The sequence below is a fragment of the Sinohyriopsis cumingii genome, chromosome 11 (genome assembly GCF_028554795.1).
Source record: "Sinohyriopsis cumingii isolate HCF-2022 chromosome 11, ASM2855479v2, whole genome shotgun sequence".
In the NCBI taxonomy this organism is placed as follows: Eukaryota; Metazoa; Mollusca; class Bivalvia; order Unionida; family Unionidae; genus Sinohyriopsis; species Sinohyriopsis cumingii.
Genome location: NC_142971.1, coordinates 91,198,316 through 91,219,210, shown reverse-complemented (window position 1 = coordinate 91,219,210; position 20,895 = coordinate 91,198,316). Strand labels below are relative to the sequence as shown.

Below are 20,895 nucleotides of genomic sequence, written 5' to 3'. Positions count from 1 at the left end.
CAGATCTGATAATGTGAATTTTTGGATTTTTAAACAAAAATTTGTGATACTCCAGAGTAAAGCAGGATATGTGGCAGGTCCAAGAGCAGTCTTGCTAACAGAAAAAATAAGAGTGAAATATGGACGCAAGTATCTCACAAAGTAATTTCACAACCATACAATATCCATACTACAGTAGCGGATGCTGATGGGCACTCTAAGCATGCGTATGAACATCTGGAATATCTCCAAGCAAACAGAGATTCCACGAGCATGTCAAAAATGCTGCTTTGCTGCAATCCATATGTGAAGACCTCAAAGCAGGTTTCCACCAAACATTTGCACCTCTGATAAAGCCCATGCATGAAATCACGAACAGGTGAAGAAAGTCACTGAAACCAATGTCAAGCTGACAAGGACAGAAAAGAAATCAGCTTGATAGACGTGGGCCAGCACAACTGATAAAAGTTCAAGAATAGTTATAGGACATCCAAAAGAAAGTCGGAGAGGCACTTGCGAGTCTTCCACAACAACAACCACTTGATGACCAATCAAAATTTAGTACACCAATTCAACAATTTAAAGAACAGTCACAGTAGACGTTTTTTTAGAATCAGAGTTAGCTGCTAACTGACAACTGGAAAAAATGTTGGAGCATAAAGTACCCAGCGATACATGCACATACTACATAACTATGGATTGATCCAGATGGTATTCCAGGAGTGGACAAGATGTAAAAGACTCAACATAATAATGCTAAGTGGAAAGATTTTTGATAAAACAGTTGGCATGTACCAAAAGAGAATGAACCAAGCTTGTCTCCTTACCTATAAAAAATGCTTGAAAAAAAATCTATTGGGATCGTTTTATGGAGGAAGATCTTCTTTCTGCAGGTGTGGGTAGAGTTATCTCCAATGAATATTACTCCCAACTAGAGGCTCTCCGACAAGAACCACCCAAATGTGGGAAAAGTCTCATTGATTGTTGACAAGCTTGAGATGACTTTGGTGGCTTCACCATTTGGGTCCAAAATGTGTCTGTCTACAAACTTGTGCACCAGTTGGAAACACTTCTGGGGTCAGTTTACAGTGGCAGTAACATCCCAGAAGTCATCAACAAGGCTATATTGATTTTTGAACAGTTGCTCATCAACAACATCATGGACAAAGAGACGTTCTGCGCTTGTGCATGAACTAACTTAAGACATTACTGATGTACATGAGGATGATTTAAGGAACTAAAATGCTTCATGCTCTCTGTGAAATCAATGCCATTGTGGCAAATAACACCCCAAGTGTCGCCAAAATGATCACTATTTCTACAATGAAACCAGGATTTTATGTCATTTTTCTATTACCAATCACTGGGTTGGTGTCACACATGCAAATAACTTGCAGTTCTTGCTGTATGGGAGCCTAATGTTGAAGCATTGTAGAACTTTTCACAGGCACATATGACATCAATAAGGTCTGATAAAGGATTTCTCTGGTGACCAGAAAATAACTTTGAATTAAGCATGTGCAAAAAGAAGCCCACCCTCATCACTGACATCTCGATTTTACCTCTAAAACATTTGGCTGCCATTAGACAGTTGTCACAGAAAAAAGTTTTCAGTTAGTCTGAAAATATTTCCATAGAAAAACAAATTGTGCGTGTAGGATACTATGTCGTGCAAGTCACTGTCCGAATCTTCAACAGTTCAAGTTAACCTAACCTGTGACCCCATCAGTGACAAATACCAAGCTAAGAATAACCCACAAGTAAATAACATATACAGTGCAGCTGCATCACATGGTAACATATTGTTTGGATTCTCCCCAAATTGATCCCCTGGTGATCTGCTTGTAATTACTCCTGCAGTGCCCATTAATATTTGATGTAACAATCATCAAATGGCACCTGTAAGTATTTTCCTCATGGACCAGGACAGGCATACAGTTGTTATGCATATTTAATTGTTTGTTTGTTAGTTATTAATTTCATTACATCCTATTGTAATGTAACAATGTATGCTGGAATTGACCTTGTCCAAAATTGAGTTCATTTCTGCTTGACCTGACTAACTTTTTTAAATTTCATTTTATGTAAACAACTAATAATAGCTTCATTATTCTCTATGTGTATGAACTTAATATCAGGATTTTTATTCAGGTAAACTAGAAGATTTGGGTCAGGGTATTGGAGTTTCCTAAGTGAATTTTACAGGTTATTGGATTGTAAGTAAACAAGGCGCACTAGATCATACTGGAAGATTATTTTCTTTTAGGTAATGTTTTTAATTTTAGAAAATGCTAATTGTGACCAAGTAGAGAACTATATATATTGTGATTGTGAGGATTTGGTCATTTGTGCTTTATTGCTGTTGTTGTTGTTGTTGTTGTTATTGTGGGTTTAACGCCATTTTTCTGCACATGATAGGCTATGTATGGCGACCAGTATTAATGGTGGAGGAAGAACCCGGGAAGAACCACCAACCCACGAGAAGCTACTGGCAAACATTCTCACATTCCCACATTGGCCAAATCCTGACTCGAACCCATGCAGACAGATGTGAGATGGCAGTGATTCGTAACAGAGAGCGCTTCAGACCACTCGTGCTTTAACATCTAGCACTTTCAAGTTGTATTATGTTGTGATCAGTTTGGGCTGAATTTTATTTTCTTCAAATTATTGAATTCAAGTGATTATTTTCTCTGGAAATACAAAAGTGCTGTGATAAAATTTTCTGATAAAGACATTCACTGGAATTTATAATATATTCAAACCTGGAATTATATTACTGTGATTCAACAAAAGACTGTTGACACATCAGCACTCCATAGCCTATAACAGACATGTCATTGCCTTGTTTTTGGACTTGTACCGAGTTATATTCAGGACTTTAAATTATTATTATTTTAATTATTAAGACTTGTGTCTGTAATTCTTGGATTATTTTGGGATTTAATTCTTCTCATTTTCACTTTGTATTCTAGGGAAATAAATTTGTTAAAATTTACAAAAGCTTTTTGTCTTTCACTCTTTTCTGTTACTTATTTTAAGAGCATAGCCTCATAACACAATGGACCTGCAGGGGGAATCTCTAATGATCAAACTATATATCTGATATCAACCTGATATATAATGCAAACAAAGACAGCAATATATGTACATCTGAGACCTGTACATGTAATTTAATGAGAAAACCTGTTTACATATTATGGAAATAGCCTTAGTAATTTCATCCAGGGATTGTTCCTCAGAAGCCCAAAAGTGCTTGCTGGCTTGACCTTAGGTGTCGCTAATTGCTAGACAGATTAGAATGCAAGCCACTGATAGCATCAACTGTGCTGCCAAGGACTAGTTAATAAATCTGGGATTGCATGTGGTCCAATCAAATTAACTATGATGATTAGTGACTTGGGTAACCACAGATACAAGCAAAAGTGGTTTCACTTTTTCATGGCAACAATACCTATGTTGGTCAGTAAAATCATCAATGATGCCATTCAACAATGTCCAGCTGATATGGCACAAGTCAGCATAACTTCAGTAAATGCAAATATTGAATGAAATGCTGAGAAAGGTTAGAAATAAGATGAAGGAGATATTAGACGAAACCACAAATATATAAAGTGGAACACAATGGCAAAATTCCTGCTGTGTTGCAAGATACAAGCATCTGAGATTTTCAGTGTTTCCCTTTACATGCATGTGGGCTTCACAGACCCCCAATTTTTTTAATTTGACCCAAGTTTTTATTCCAAAGTTATGGTTTTGTTTACTTATTCTGACCCCGAATTTTGACACCAAGGAGATTTTTTTACTCTCATTCTTGCACCTCTAGGGGATTCACTGTTTTCAGCATTATTTGTACCAGGCTAGGGACCTCAAGCAATTAAAAAAAGAATTACAAGTACTGGATATATCTCTATTTTCTCACATTAAACATTTCTTAGAAGCTGAGACAAATTACATTTCAGTGATGGTAAAAACTACAGGTCCCATGTCAAAAACTGGATTTGTCAAGTACAGGATCATGGTATTGTTTGACAGCACATAATATTTCATCACTGGAAAGGAAAACAAAGTATGTTTGCACTATGTGGACACCATCACAACAGTACTTTGACTAAACTGATACAGTGATGATTTCATGAGCTCTGCTGACCTATCTGTTATATTTCACAAGGATATAGCCAAGCATGATCATGTACAGCATGCTCACTATTGCAAGTGTCAGAAATGTGTCAGAGATGGACCAACACCTACTGCAACTGCCATTAACCTGAATTTCAACCTTGGATTCATGGAGCATCTAGGATAACTGAAATTCATTGATATTCTCATGTGTGATTCCTCTCAGTCACCCACTTGGGTTCTGCAGAGATGTTCACATGGTTATTTTCAAAGCCAAACAGTTATTTTACAACAAAAGGGAAACAACAATGATGCAATTTGGTGTAATGGAGGTTTTGATGGCAAAAATGAATTGATGAAATTTATATTGTGGATGCCTGTGATAACACCTTTACTAACCCAAGAATCATGTTTGTTGTCATTTATGGAATCTGGAGGCATGTCAACAATGTCATTTCTCATGCTTACCACAGACTTCACAGACAATAGTGTGCAGAAGTTTTCTCTCAACAAAGCATCAGCACACCAAGAAACGTTTTTGGCATTTCAAGATATAGCACAGGTAAATAATGGACAATTCCATAGAAAGAGGATATCTGACAGTTTAGGAGTGTTTGAAGTTTCTCTGTAGTTAGATGGTCCTAAGGAAGCCTCCAAAGAAATTTTGTTTGACTTCACAAATAATCATGCTTCACATGCATATCAAAAGCTGTGGTTGTACATGCACCAGCATGGAAATGTCAACACAGATCAGCATATTTTCCAGCATCACTTCACACTGTACCCGATTTATTACTTTTCTTTAGTATATGTGAACCTGAGCAAGCATTTCATAGATGACATGCACTATGATGCACATGCAAGTGATGTTCCCACTGGCTGGATGAGGGTCATTTAAATGCCTGTGAAAACTTGTTGGAATGACTACACATTTTTTACGAGGCTTAATGTCCCTTTAATATTGAACACTTGTTAGATGCCATGTTTAGAAAATTCTAAAAGCAACATATTGATCAAGCAGACAAATACTTATAAAGAATTTGTGCAGTTAAAGTATGTGTGGTTCTCCTGTAAAGTTAGACTGGTTTCCTGACAAACCAATTAATCTAGTATAACACCCAGACCTGAATCAAGCATTGGGAATATACCACAAAAATCTTATTTCCATAGGTTTTGCTATTATTCTGTGAGTTTGTATTTTAAGGATAATTTCCATAAGACCTGCAGTCAAATTATACAGGTTGGCAGGTCTGCAGAGGTGGCACGGCACCAATGCAAATAAGCAGTGAAATATCTCTATTCGTTAAGACCATTCCAGCAGTTTTGGTGGTGGCACTAGAGGCCATCAGAACTACATCATAAATCATTCTGAAAAAGGCTGTTGCTGGAAGCACAGTGTCTAACAGAACTTCCAGGACTTGAAGAAAATGAAAAAGTCTTTAAGCAGCCAGGATGACTCAAAAAGAAAATGGTTTTGATTACCTGGAACAACTCGCTAAATATCCTAAGGCCAAGGGCAGCAGTAGTGGCCTCACTGTTGACAGTCACAGAAGCAAAGCTTCTCTTGCATTCATTGATAAATTTAGATTTGCTCACAATGACATTATCAACAAGTGCTTCCAAGGCATCTTCATGCAGGACAAACTTGACTGATGAATTCCAGCATGTAAGGTGACCAGGATCATTGAACTGATTCATCAATGGTATCACAAACTCAGTATGTCATGTATATGGCGACACCTAAATTTCTGGCCTATGTTACGTTATAACACACAAGACATAGCTGTAAACCTATTGAATTCTGAAAATAAGAGGAGTGTACCCAAACCCCTAAAGGGTGGGATAAAACATGGTAACCCAAGTGGACCTTTCTAGAATTAATTACTGAAAAAGGTCTGGAATTACAAGCCTCAACAGATGAATGTAACACTAGACGAAATACTGTTGATGAGAGAACTGAATGTGGTTTTAACTTGTTATGAATTAGACAGTTATTAAAAGGCATCCTTGAAAAAGGTACATGAGTGACCATGTCTTAATGACAGTTCTCCACTCTGTAGGAAGTATTCACATCTAACAGGACAAGATTTGTCAACATGAAAAAGTAAAAGCTATATAATAATGACATAAGATAATGCTACTATTAAATATGTGCCATTTGTATAATATTAATAATAATAATAATAATAATAATAATGAGGACTTTGTATAGCGCCTAATCTTAAGAAGCTCTAAGCGCTTTACAACATTAGACAACACTTATAAGATAAAAAACATATATAATGATATGATTACAAAAACAAACACCATGAAATTAGAAAACATAACAAACTTGCTGAAAATATTTAAGGTGGGAAACATTATTAGGTCTTTAAGTTTGTTCTTGCAGTCGAAATAAGTGAGTTTTGAGAGCACTCTTGAATGGGATCACTGTGTCTTTGTGTCTAAGTTCAGTGGGCAATTCATTCCACATTGCTGGGCCCCGGTATGCAAAAGAACACTGTCCATATGACTTTGTTTTCATAGTGGGAATAATGAGTATACGATTGTCAGAAGGGGAGCGTAAGTATCTTGCTGGTGTGTACGCATCAGTGAGGTCGGATAGGTATGTTGGACTGGAGTCCATCAGTGAAATGTAGCACAGAGAACAAGTTTTGTGTTTGATTCTGAATCGAATGAATAGTCAGTGTAGGGTACAGAGCAGCAGGGAGGTGTGCTTTGATTGTGGTACTCTAAGTATGATCCGAGCAGTTGTGTTTTTAACTTTTTGAAGTTTCTGGAGTAGATATTGAGATGAACCAGACAGAATTGAGTTACAATAGTCCAGTCTTGAGAAAGTACTAATGAGCACACAAGTGTTTTAGTGGCATCAGCTGAAAGATATTTGCGAATGGAGCTGATGTATCTCAGCTCAAGATATGCAGCCTTGCATATGTTCATGACATGTTAGTGCAATGTGAGAGTACTGTCCAGAGTAACACCTAGGTTTCGTACTGACTGTGTGAATTTAATGTTGGTGTTGCTGATATTAATTGTTTGAGGTAAAGGATGTGAATGAGAAAGTCTTTGTGCTGTAATCAGAATGGCCTCAGTTTTATCATCATTCATCTGCAGCTTGTTACATGTCATCCATGATTTCACATCAGAAATGCACCTTTCTACACCCCGGATGGTAGCATCAACTTCAGTTGGGTGGCTAGATTTGTTTATTTGGGTGTCATCAGCGTACAATTGGTGAGACACTGGATGATGATCTATCACACTTGATCGCGGCTGAGTGTATAGAATGAAAAGAACAGGTCCAACAACAGATCCCTGTGGAACACCACAACATAGATCAACTGGGCTGGAGTGTATTCCATTTGCAGACACAATTTGTGTCCCATTAGGACTTGAACCACAGTAAGGCTGTATCATGAATGCCAAATACATGCTGGAGACGGTGAAGTAATATATCATGGTCTATTGTGTCCAATGCTGCAGACAAATCAAGGAGGGTGAGGAGTGTAATCTTTCTGCTATCCAAAGCAGAGAGAATGTCATTAACTTGTGTGAAAATAGCATTATCTGATTCAGCCCCAATCCCGTCTGTAGGCGTGACGAGGCTGTACCCATTTCCGAGCTCTGTAGCATGAAGGTCATTTAAGATATACCAAAGTGGGTGGTATTACAAAAAAGCAGACAGATATAGCTCTAAAATGATACCAAATAATCTGGAAGTTCTAGTTGCACTACAAAATACAGAGGGAAAAACCATTTTTTGGCCCCATTTTTTTGTCTTCACCCAAAATTCGCTCGTTGTCAGAATGCGATTTTGTGTCTAGATTTTCGACCTTTTTGCCTTAGATCTAAGGCACACCGGTCTGAGCTGCACACAGACAGGTGAACCTTAGCAAAAACTAGAATAAGGTGGGCATTTGGAATAAAGAGTGGTCTCCATTAGAAAATGATGGGGCCATTAAGCACAACAACAACAAAAAACAAAGAAAAAAAATATATAAAAAAAACTACAATACCAAATACAAAAAATAAACCTTCTGCTCATGCACAAGCAAAATAACAAATGGAAAACAATATTTCTAATACAATTAGGCATTAGTCTCATGGGAAATCTGTTGAAAGCTGATGTTTTACAATGTATTCAGAAATAGCCCCCAAAATGTCTTTCCTACTCGCATTTCAGGCAAAAATGACAAAAACCTTCGGGGCTCCAATGTAATCTATGCAAGGACCAATTAGTAATCAATAGGTGGAACCACTCTGATGTACCAATACCAACTCTTGGTCAGCCTGAAATCAACACATTAGCACATAAAAAGGTCCATTCACTGACTACATACGTGTAAACGCTCTGGATTATTTCTACAATGATGAAGAGGAATTCAACGAAACATTCTATGATAAAGTTCTCCATCAATTATATCAAACAATAATTTGGCCAGTGAAACAAAATCCCAAACTAATATTCAACAAGACACATTCTTAGACAAAAGTAAGAACAATCACTGGTTACATGAAGCTGGAGGTATAATCCACATAGTTCTATCTAAACCCAAAAGTATAAAGTTCTATTTAAACCTAAAAGTATACAATCACCAGAGAAATAAATATTCCCCAGGAAAATATTTTCTACAATTGTATGGTGGTTGTCTGATGAAAATGCACATGTGTTGCACCAAGCCATGATGTATCTAGACAATATCTGCTTGTTGATCAAATATACTTTGCAGTGATGTTAGTGATACAAGATCTATGATGAAACCTCAAAGCTATCGACATGAGAAACTAATCAAAGCAGAACAACAGCTGTGAGATCAAATCACAAAAAAGATTCATCTGCTTGCAAAACATAAATACACACATTACTCACAAATGAAATCTGCAGAATAATTGTCACTGCCACCATTGTTGGCCCTGGTGTGGCTGTAGTCAAAACCATAGCAACTATCATAAGCATGTCACTTGGAATTGTTGTCAGAGATATATAGTAACTGGTGCCATAAGCAGTGCTGAAGAAATAATTTTGTTTTGATTACATTAACACATTAACCCCTGGAGCTTTTTGTCATTTTTGCCTAAAAATTGAGTAGGAAACACATTTTGAAAGCTATTTCTAAATGGACTCGAAAACACCAAATCCCCGGTCATCTTTCAATAACATACTGCCTAGTGGTGTTAGAAACATCATTTTTCATTGGCTATTTGACTCGCGCATGAGCAGAAGGGTAAAAGTTGGACTAATTTTTTTTTTTTTTTTTTTTTTTTTGCTCTTTTGCTAAACGGAGCCATTATTTTTGTATGGAGACCACTCTTTATTCCAAATGCCCATCTTATCCTACTTTTTGCAAAGGCTCATCTGTCTGTTTGCAGTTCATACCGGTTTGCCTTAGATCTGAGACCAAAAAGTCTAAAATCCAGAAACAAAATTGGATTCCGACCACGGGCGAATTTTGCGTAAACAAAAGTTGGGTCCAAAAAATGAGGTTTTTCTATCTGTATTTTGTAGTGCAACAAGATATTCCAAATTATTTGGTATCATTGTAGAGCTATGACACTACAGAGCTCAGCAATAGGCTACTACCTCCTGCCATGTAAAGTCGTCGCTAGGGGTTAATGTGTTAACTATGTGTTTATTCATAAATTCTTGTTGTCTTTGTATGCAGTCTCTGTTAATGCTGTACTTGGTGGCCATCAAAAATATAATCATTAGTATGGTAAAGTTCAAAACCCAGTTGGTGGAAATGAAAAACTTTGATGACTTCATGCAAAAATATGGAATAGAGGGTGTGTTTGAGACAGAACTGAAACCAGCAATTTATCTGCATACAGCAAACCTAATGAAAACAGTTGCAGATGCACCCAAATCACTGCAGGAGTTTCTCTTGCATGAAAAGCCCATGGTCACTGGAGTTAACCCAGATTGGTAACTCCACAAGGTCGTCTGGGCATTACCTGCAGGTGAGCTGCCAATCACTCTTTGTGCAATAAGCAAACTCATACTGCTCCCATTGGTTTTCAACAGAGTGGCCATTTAAAACCCAGATGGGTTTAATCTTATTTTAAAAAAAACACAAATGGTGGTGTACATGCAGAGCCGTATTTCTTACCCATGGGAATACATTTGTGCTGCACTCACTTGTGCACAGTTGTTATTGTCATTTGGTATAGAAGATGCTGATCAAGATAGGTAAGAATGGTCTAAAAGCTTTTTTGTCATACTAATCTGGACAAACCAATATCTGGATTCACCACAACAATCATATTTTGCATACTTTGCTATTAATCCATATGTTCATAATTTAAGAGTAAACTCACTAAGACTTTGGGGTCAGATCAAAAAAGGGTTGGCAGGTCTGCAGATGGAGTAATGTTCATATGATTTTCAAAATGGCTGCCACACCAGATGTTAGATCAGTACCATTTTCATTTAGAGCAAATAAGTCTTTTAGTGAAAATCCAAAGTTGATATGACCATCTGCAGAGGAGAAATATCAGTAAGATTTTCAAGATGGCCACCATGGTGGCCATACTGGACTTACCAGATGCATCATTTGCATTCAGTACTAGACATCACAAGCAGTCTTTTAGTGAAAACCTCATGATGATATGACCATCCAAACAGGAGGACTACCAATAACATTTTTGAGATTGGTGCAATGGTGACTATAGTGGATATCAGAGGGACACCATTTGCAATTAAGACCAACCAGACCTTGGGATGAGTGAATGTGTTCATGTTTATACTCCCAGAAGTTTAAGGAGTTGGAATAACAACTTGTACCAATGGACAGATAATAGATGGATGATGGACAACTGGCCATCACAAAAGCTTTTCTGGATTAAAACCAGAAGAGCTATAAAAAAAAAAAAAACAAATTACTGTAGCTTAGGACATAAATGGAGCCCTTAACTTCAAGCCATCTCAATAACATCTTAACTATTGCATCTAAAGATAGCTTCATTGATATTTGAAAGAGAATTAATTGATTTTGTTATAGAATTCCTTTTCTCCTTTCAAGACATATCAACTTCAGTTCACAACTGACAAAACAAAGCACAAAATTATGCTTCTCTTCTCATAAAGCATGACAAGAGGTTTGGAAAGAACACAGTCCTCAAGAACTAACTGATCTAATCCACAACTGGTATCAAAAACATATTTAATGATTCAGTTTCAGAGGGAAACTCTGTACAGATACTGTTTTATATTGATAAAGATTAACAAATGAATAATTCTTCTAACAGGGAGGCAAATTAAAAATGCAAAGTCTAAAAACTTTAAGGACACTTAATTTTGAGATGTCTTTCTGACATGAAAGGCCCCATGAAATTCTATATCTTTCAATCTGGACACTTTAACACATTAACCCCTAGCGACTACTTTACGGGGCAGGAGGTAGTAGCCTACTGCCGAGCTCTGAAGCGTCATGGTCATGCATGATACACTAAAGTGGGTGATATTATAGAAAGGTAGACAGATGTAGCTCTACAATGATACCAAATAATCTGGAATATCTAGTTGCACTACAAAATACACATAGAAAAACCTCATTTTTTGGACCAGACTTTTTTTTAACCCCAAATTCACCCATTCCCTTGTGGTCGGAATCCAATTTTGTGTCTGGATTTTAGACTTTTTGGTCTCAGATCTAAGGCAAATCAGTATGACCTGCAAACAGACAGATGAGCCTTTGCAAAAAGTAGGATAAGATGGGCATTTGGAATAAAGAGTGGTCTCCATACAAAATTAATGGCTCCATTTAGCAACAACAAAAGAAAGAAAGACAAAAAAAGAACTCCTACTTTTACCCTTCTGCTCATGCGCGAGTCAAATAGCCAATGAAAAATGATGTTTCTAACACAACTAGGCAGTATGTTATTGAAAGATGACCGGGGATTTGGTGTTTTCGAGTCTATTCAGAAACAGCTTTCAAAATGAGTTTCCTACTTGATTTTCAGGCGAAAACGTAAAAAAGCTCCAGGGGTTAATGTGTTAAATACAAGTGTAATGAATGGAGGCTTGAACCAAGACCATTCCAAGATGATTCTATTTGATGAATAAATATCCCAAGAGTCTTACCAGACTGTCTTCTTTGGAATCTTCCTACTGGTGGCTCTGGGGAAAAAAATAGAAAAAAAGACCATGAAAAATAATTTTACTGTGAATGGTACATTATGAACTTTGTTCAGTGTTTATTATACAGAATATTTTTTTATCAAATAAAGGGGGTGGAATAAAACAAAAGTTAAAAGGCAAACAAACCATACCTGTGTATGGTCTAGTAGTCACTGTTGTGTCAGGTCAACTCATTTCAACTGATAAAATGAACACTTAAAAATATTATTATATTACATTATTATACACACTCATTTATATGATCAAAGATAACATAGCACACAAGCAAAATGATACTTGGTGAATAAAAAGCTTTGTTCCACAGATACTGTCATTATGTTGAAGAGTTCAAAAATTTGCAGTGAACTTAAAATTACTGAATTGACACTCACAATACTTTAATAAGAGAACCACATGAAAATATGAGTTGTTTCACACAAAAAATATCCCTAGTTTTTGAAAAAATGGATTCTTGTTTTGTTGTGAATTAACAACAACAACAACAAGCAATGATGCATATTGTTTTTTGCATACATAAGGTGTTTTCTGAATTGTCTTGAATTAAGGTTGTTAATGATATTTCAGAGGTTGGGTATCTTGAAAATAAAGGTAATTTACAACAAAAAAATGTGAACAACTTCACTGGAAAAAGCTCTTCAGTGACAATTACTCCCAATGCAATAATAAAAAAAGTATTCAGGTATTAAACGGCCCTATTAACACCACCCTATACAGGCTTTCCCTATTTCCATCAAGAATGGCATCCACTTCTTAATTTTTGTTAGATCCCTTGGTAACAAGTGCCCTCACTTATAATGTGGTCTCTTTTTGGGACTCCATTGTCCACAAATTATCGAGGGAGAAAATGTACTTGGCATTTCATGGGGAGTTAATCTATGTGGTCAGCATCAATTAATGTCCTTATCCTCTGTGGCCCCACCCCATGAGTTATAACTTGGAACCACTGGTTAAGACAATGAATTAATAACTAGATGGTTGAGGGTTCATCTAATGCCATTTGATCAGCCTAGACTGCCTACTAAATTTGTCTCAAGTTTGTTGAAACTTGTGGACATCTTTGCACTTAGTAATTAAATCTGGACATGTTTCAGGAGTAAAGCGTATGGTTTTAGTTTGTTTTGTGGGCTTGGATTTGTTTTTGCTTTCTCTTTTTTTTTTAAATTAACTTTAAATAATTTAATTTGTGAGTGAAGGCACTGAAGAGATTAACAGCCTTAAAATAATGCACAATACATGTGATTACCAATACAGTGTTGCAAGTTGACTGCAAGGTTGTAAGCTTTCACAATTTTTTAATCCTATGCCCCCAAATCTTTACCCTGTGCACCCCCAATCCCACACCTTTTCAATAGGAAATCAAGAGAGGTTGTATGTTCTCCCCAATTTTCAATCCTATGCCCCCACCCCCATTAGGAAACCAAACTAAAATTACACCTACAATTTTTCTTAAGTTAATGTTCAAATATATCTGTAATGATGCTAGCAACTGCCAAGTTGCTAAAGGTACTAAAAACTGTAAGATGCAATGAATATACATTTTAAAACAGATCTATCAGGCAATTAAAGAATTCAAGATTTGTGGTAGTCTGCCAAGGTGCAATGTAAAGTGTCTGAAAGCCACTAGTGTAACAACCTTCAGAGGTTAAAGTCACACCTAAATCGCAGAAGATTTGATTTACTTTGAGGTTGAATAACAAAAGTGATGAAATTTGTGCACATTTGCAATTTAATTAATGATTTTTAAATATGAAATGAAAAGTAATTAGGAAAAACATGGGGATTTATTAAAGTAAATGCTGTGGGGAAACTGAAGTTAAACGAGTGCCAGAGGTGATTCTAATCGTGAAAACTTTGTAAGTACTGAATGAAATCCACAACCGCCATTTTGAAGAGTGGAGATTACGACCGAGTTACTTTAAATAGCAGATATCGACCAGTGCATAAACAGCGAACATGTGATCTGACGTAATTGTCATTCGCAGAAATGAATGTAGCATATCTAACAGGGGGGTTTCCCCGAAGGTGGCGCTACAAAAACCAGCTCAAAATGGCTGATGTTTACGGCAGGCGTCAAAAGGCACTTCCATGGGAATGGAGTAGAGGCATCCAAAGATGCTTGCATGAGGTAAAAGGTTAACCAGAGCTACTTGAGTACATGATAAAACATTTCAATAATGTATGTGTCCAAGGAAAACATGATAGTATGGGGAAAATGACAAAATTATGGTGCAAAACTGTCAAAGCAAATCAGGTTGTCTCATTTTTTAAGCAGTGTTATTGCATTTATGTACTACAATTTTCCATTATCCTTTTAGAATGTTGTCCCTCCATTTTGAATTCTCAGCTTTTACTAAGAAGTCATGTATTATTTATTTAACTTTCGTTCTAAACAACATTCTCGGTACACTAAATAACAACATTCAATGAAATTTTGATAAATGAAAATATTGTTAATGCCTAAGGCAACACTTTAAGAAATAAATACCAATTACATAAGTTTTGTCAAGTTATATTTGTTTTAGTTCTATATTTTAATTTTGTTTCAGTGTAGTCATCACAGGTTTAACACTGTCAGTACATATACATATACATATTAACAACACAATATCATCAGGTTTTAATCAATAGTTCTTCATAAATATTTTCCTCTGAAAACATTATCTTCTCATTGCAATTAATTAATTAAGAAAAGAAATTCCCATACATATACTTATTGGTGTGCATCAGGGATGGTTTTAGTTCAGTACAGTTGCAACAAGGAATTTTTAGTTAATAACTACAAAGCTTTCCTCCTTATTAAAAATTATTGGCATCCATCTGTCCTTCCCTCCATCCCTCCCTCCCTCCATCCATCCCCCCACACACACACATACATACATACACACACCAAATAAAAGGCAAGTTAATGCATTTACTGTAGGGGCCCTAGGTGGCAGAGTGGTCTAAGGTACCCACCTTTACAGACTACTAACATCTCACCTCTTTGAGGGTTCAAGAAATGGGATCAGCCAATGTGGGTATGTGAGAAAGCTTTCCAATGGCTTCCAGTGGGTCAGTGGTTCTTCCTCCACCAGATATACTGGCCACCATGCGCTGAAAAATGGCATTAAGCCCAAAACAGAATAAACATTTAATGTACTATGTGTATATATGGTTTCAATATGTAATTTTTTTATACTAGAAATGAATATTTAACCATGGTTTCTGGCAGCTGACCTACATTACTGAAGACATTTATATCAACATACAATTTCTTGCAAGTGAAGTAAAAAACATCAGTATTACTACATACATTCATTAAAGTATATGCCGTAAACTGATGACACATACTGATTTTCATAATCATTAGGTCTAAATAAATACATAGGCCCTGCCATCTAATTTTGAATTTGATGGCAAATTAAATAAAAATAAATATGGTCTTACTGGCTGCTGTATGCATCTATAATTCTGCACAAAAAAAATTAAAGTAATAACAACTATTGTCTAATTACATGTGTGATTAAATGTGTAATAAAACAAGTCTGTTGATTAAGTTTGATGGACTTGTATCTGGATGGAACTGTTAATGATCATTTCACCAAATATAAGTATGGGCCTCTTTCTGATAACCTATGTGGTCATGCCTGTCAAAGCAAACCAGAACTATGGGGAAAGTCAATGGCATGTCCTCAGAAAATATCAATCCTTTGGTAATGGTGTCTGATCTTGAGTGAAAACAGTTTTCAAATATTGCTAAATGTACTTTGATGTCTCATCATAAAAAAATCTACATATCTAACAGTATTTCCACCATTGCCACCAACAGCCCTCTCTCCTCATCCATCCTTCAGAGAGTCACTGATCGTCAAACCAATGCCCAATATTAACTACCAATTTATCTAATGCAAGTAACTTTCTGCTATGAGCCCAAGTATGAAACTTAATTTTCACCAAAAAAAAACTAAACAAATGTCACTGGTACATGTATTAACATTTATAGTGCCCCCAACAAATTCTTAGATTTTCTATATTGTACATCCCTGACATTCAACCTTTATGAATTTTCAAAGATTAAAATGTATTCCAACATATTTTGAACTTAAACCCTATTTGGAAGCTCTGAGAAGTTGGTTGTTGGGGGAAGGGGGAGATTAGGATTCCACTTAAATATGGAGAATTCACAACTAACCGACATACAACTGGGAAGCCTTAGTAATCACTACGTCTGTAAGCAATATAATGAAAATGTAAACAAGTTTAAATAGCTAGAAAGATCTAAAAACAATTCTTAATAACCATGTCATTATGGTTCAGTAACATCCCAAGTTTTACCTTTAGTCCTCTACCCTTGGACTTTATGACGGTCTGTGAGAGGATTAAATACACATCCAGGTGACTCTAATGATCCCTCAGAACTCCCCCACCCCAAATATATATTGGAGTTGCCCACAAACTGTGCATAACATGCATGTACATATTTGGTAACTTAAGAATTTACCAAAATGAAAATGAAAAGCATAATCAACAAAGAACAAAATGCATTTTGTTTCTTTGATCTAGAACATACCCTGGAGTTCTCAGATCACAGAGAAAATTTGAAACCAAATTGCAGATGTATATACAACCAATAGAAGTTATCTGCCAAGCATGACAGCTGTACAACTAAAAGTGAAAATGGTTAAATTGCATTTATAAGAAAAGCAACTGACACTGTCACAAAACCATTCCACTTCAAAATTATGCACTCTCTCTCTCTCTCAATGACAGGCTCACACAGCAAGATTTTTTTTTACATACACTACATCACATATTTCACATACTCAAGATTACTGAAAATTATTAACATAAAAAGATTTAACCTATGGTTTCATTTGACTGGGTCAGACAGCTGTAATAATCCACATCTACATGATGACAATAAATATTTCAATTTTAAATTTAATGAGATTAAGTTTATACTGCCTTGAAGTCAGATGGCGTGTCTCAAGTAACACCACCTAATTTCTTGGGAGCCGCCAAGCATGTCTGGTGTTAGTACTGAATTATTTGAGAAATAAATACATTATGTTATTGATCAACAAAGATCACTAAGCATTTATGAGTGATACATTAAGTTTTTCAAGGTGAAGCTCAAAAGTATTCTAAACATTCTGCTCCTGTGTACCAAGATCAAGTCCTAAAATACAATTTATTATGAGACATCTGATGGTTTGTTCAAAATCAGTAAAAATGTGGTAGTGTTATACTGGTATGATATATTGATGCACTGGTGAATCCCAGTTGCCCTTGTCAGACTACACTGTAATACATTTTCCAGTAACTGACACTTGATGTCTTTAATTATTGATTTTAAAATACTACAGACTAGATTGATAGCTAAAAGTGTTTGTGTATTATAACTGAAAAGTGATAGAAACACTTTGGTTTCTTACATTTCTGGAGAGCAAGGGTTGTGGGTTTGATACCCATTCTGGCCAGCCCAGATCAGTTGCTTTTGTTTGTCCTTGGGTTCCTACTTAACTCCCAATTCCTTTTCATGATATAGATCATCTTTGTTTGTACTGAGTGAATAATGGCTAATGTCATCAAACGCCTGAAATACTTGGTTTTCACCCATGAGAGGAAATGTATGTTGTTTATTCAGAACAAGAAAACATTTTTATTTTATATTTTATGCTCAAACATGATGACTAGCAGTATGCATAATTGTTTTAAACAAATTTCTTATGGTATTCCACACAATATCACTTGTGTACTGTTTATGTTCTGCTGTTTGTGTATATTTGCACAGAAAATATCAGTAGTAAAATATTTCCCTTTCCTAATCCAATGTGAAAAAGCAGATAAATGTGATGTGTGATGTGATTTTGATTTTTTACAAGAAGTCTAAGTGGATCTGACACTGCTCATTTGGCTTTGCTTAACAGATGACCATTACTCAGATTTATGTAGTATTGTAAGAACACAGCTTCTTCAAACTATCTCCCAGACATTATAACATGTTCATTTTACCTATTTTTACTATATCCCGACAACAATTAATTTCTAAATATAAAGGCACAATTAATATTGCAGTCTCTTACTCACAATCAAAGTCATCCAAAATCCTGATTCTAATAAATGCAATAGATCAAAAATATAGCTTCAAGAATGATAACAAAGTTAACAGGTGCAAGACAACCTCATTAAAGTGTGATCCTGTTTACTTTTTAAATTGCCCAAGCTCTTGATGATACAAATCCATATTCCAATTTTTATCAAATCTGGCTCAGAATTATGGCTTCATGAGTGGTAATAGGCTTAGTCAATTACATGCAGTATCATCTCATAAATGTTATCTCACTCATTACTGAAACAAAGATATTAATGATGTCTGATCAAAATCAGATCATAAATATGACTTTCAGAGTGACAACAAGCTGACATCCAATCAGATGCAATATTAGATCATCAATATAAGTGGATCTTCTTACATAACGAACTGATCTAACATCACCATGATATATGCCCATTTGTCAAGTCTGATCAAAAGTGAATTGGAAATATAGCTTGCTTGCAGACTGGCAACAAATGCAGAGGCCAATCAGTTTTAACATCAACTCTTTATAAAACCTGTACAATATCTTAACAACATATGCATTTTTTCACGGAGGTCTCACTAGGATTTTAAAACTAGGAGTCCAGGACTCCCAATTTGGTAAAAATCGGAGTCCCACCATCAAAAGTTGCAGTCCCTTCTTTGCTATTGAATCAACACACACATGAGTGCATCTATTTTTAGATGGAGGTTTTCATAATGTAATCACTCACTATAATATAGCTTCATTACAAAAGTCCATTGACAGGATCGCAAATTTATGGTTTATTTATTTGTCTACGTACTTGTAGCAAATTTAGGCAAATAAATAGTATCTGATTTTCTGTTTTTTCCCGTATTTTCGCAAATACGTGTCAAGTCAAAAAAACAGATTAGAGATTAGAGCTTAAAGCGCATCTCGCAAATTCTACAACATATCATTGTCCCATACGTTTGTGACCTACATAATTTGCATTTTAAAGTTAAATCTTTAATAAAATAATACCTAGGCTTTGGTTTCAGTGATTGGTATATTTTTTCAGAATATATTTGTCTGATGATTTAAGGAAACAGACAATCTAATAAATTGGTACATCCCAGACTTAGCAAAGTCCGTCATTATTTCCTGTTAGGCCTACTGGTTCACTTATAGTTTCAAACTAATTTTATGACAAAATAGCATATAAGAGGCAGTTAATAAATATCCAGACCACCGATTCTGATCTTAAGACACAAGTTTGTATGTTTATCATCATAGGATATCATGCAGGAAATTGATAGTTGCTACCTTACTTGGAAAAGGGTTAATGGTCGATCAGCTATCAAAATATAAGGCTTGTGAATGGGCAATAGTTTGTTTGTCAACATAACTGATTTAAAAACTAGGCCTTTCTACTGATGCCTTGATGAATATAATTTGCTACAACACTAGAACTAACCGGGCTAAGGTGAGGGGCATTAAAAAAAAAATGGTATGGTCAGTCAATGTACCTCTTAAATAATCATAGGGCGAAGTCGTTTTTTCGCTTTCCTAACAGAAAAAGGCGAAATTTACATTTTTAGGCGACTTGTCACCCACTTATGAATGGCATTTTGTCTAAGTCTAAACATGTATTGATTCTGAGGTCACGTGCACTGCTTATTCTGCTACATTCGGAAATGAACACAATAATGAAAGCTAAAGTTGTTTATTTGATGTACTTTTATAAATAACCACATGTACATCTCTGGGTCTTTCTGAATCTGAATTCAATCACTGTAAATATCAGTATATTATCTCACCCGGCCGCCAGTCAGAGCCTTTGAACTTGCCGCCCAGCTATTGCATCATGTTCGTTATTATGTACTCTAATAAAATGGCAACATGTATGTACATCAAGGGGTCTTTCAGTCACTAATTCTTTCATTGTAAATATCAGCACAGCTAATTGATAAACACATTTTCCCACAAAGCAGGTGGCTGAAACAGGACTGGCAAGTCTTTGAATTTTGCCGCACACGTATTACATGCGTACAGAGGACTCCCGTCTCAGTGATTTTCTGCAATCTCTGATTTCAGTTTGTAATCAGCATAAATTTGGCTTGTACATGACAAGTTCATTTATATTCCTCAATTTTTTTTTTTACTTTAACTGACTTCTTGAGACCAATTATCCAAAATTAATATTCAAATCCACTAGATAAGTACATGTATATGTATTGACAAAGGCCATTTGAGATAATGATTCTCATGCATCAATTAAAGTTGCTGGCACAGTCCCTTCCCCATAATGGTCTACAACATTTTTGTCTCTCTCTTACACCCTTGGTTATGCAACAACGCTGCCAGGTAGCACACTGATAAAGATGATGTTATGTTTGTAGACTCCAATGCTCACGGGTTATTAAGGTAAAGATGTATCAGCATTTTGTTGCCCTTGCACTCTTCCTTTCATGGCATTTATTTGGTATTTCCATTTGCAATATGGATATGTAATGCAGACTGCTCATAAAACTGACAAGTCCCTCAACAAGTCTTGTTTATACACATGATGAAAGGTGTCAAGCATTGCTGGGCTATATTGTCAAGCTCAGTACAGTTTTTTAAGTCTTGTACTGCTAT

At 35.8% G+C, this 20,895-nt stretch overlaps 1 protein-coding gene across 1 annotated transcript in view; it reads right to left on the bottom strand.

Annotated features, from left to right (window-relative positions):
• LOC149788982 (cAMP-dependent protein kinase type II regulatory subunit-like) overlaps nucleotides 1-20,895 on the bottom strand; it is a 246,554-nt gene that overhangs the window by 167,291 nt on the left and 58,368 nt on the right. The window contains exon 2 of the mRNA XM_089975138.1: nucleotides 12,179-12,214. Within this exon, the coding sequence (XP_089831264.1) occupies nucleotides 12,179-12,214 (36 nt within the window). The remainder of the gene's footprint in view (nucleotides 1-12,178; nucleotides 12,215-20,895) is intronic.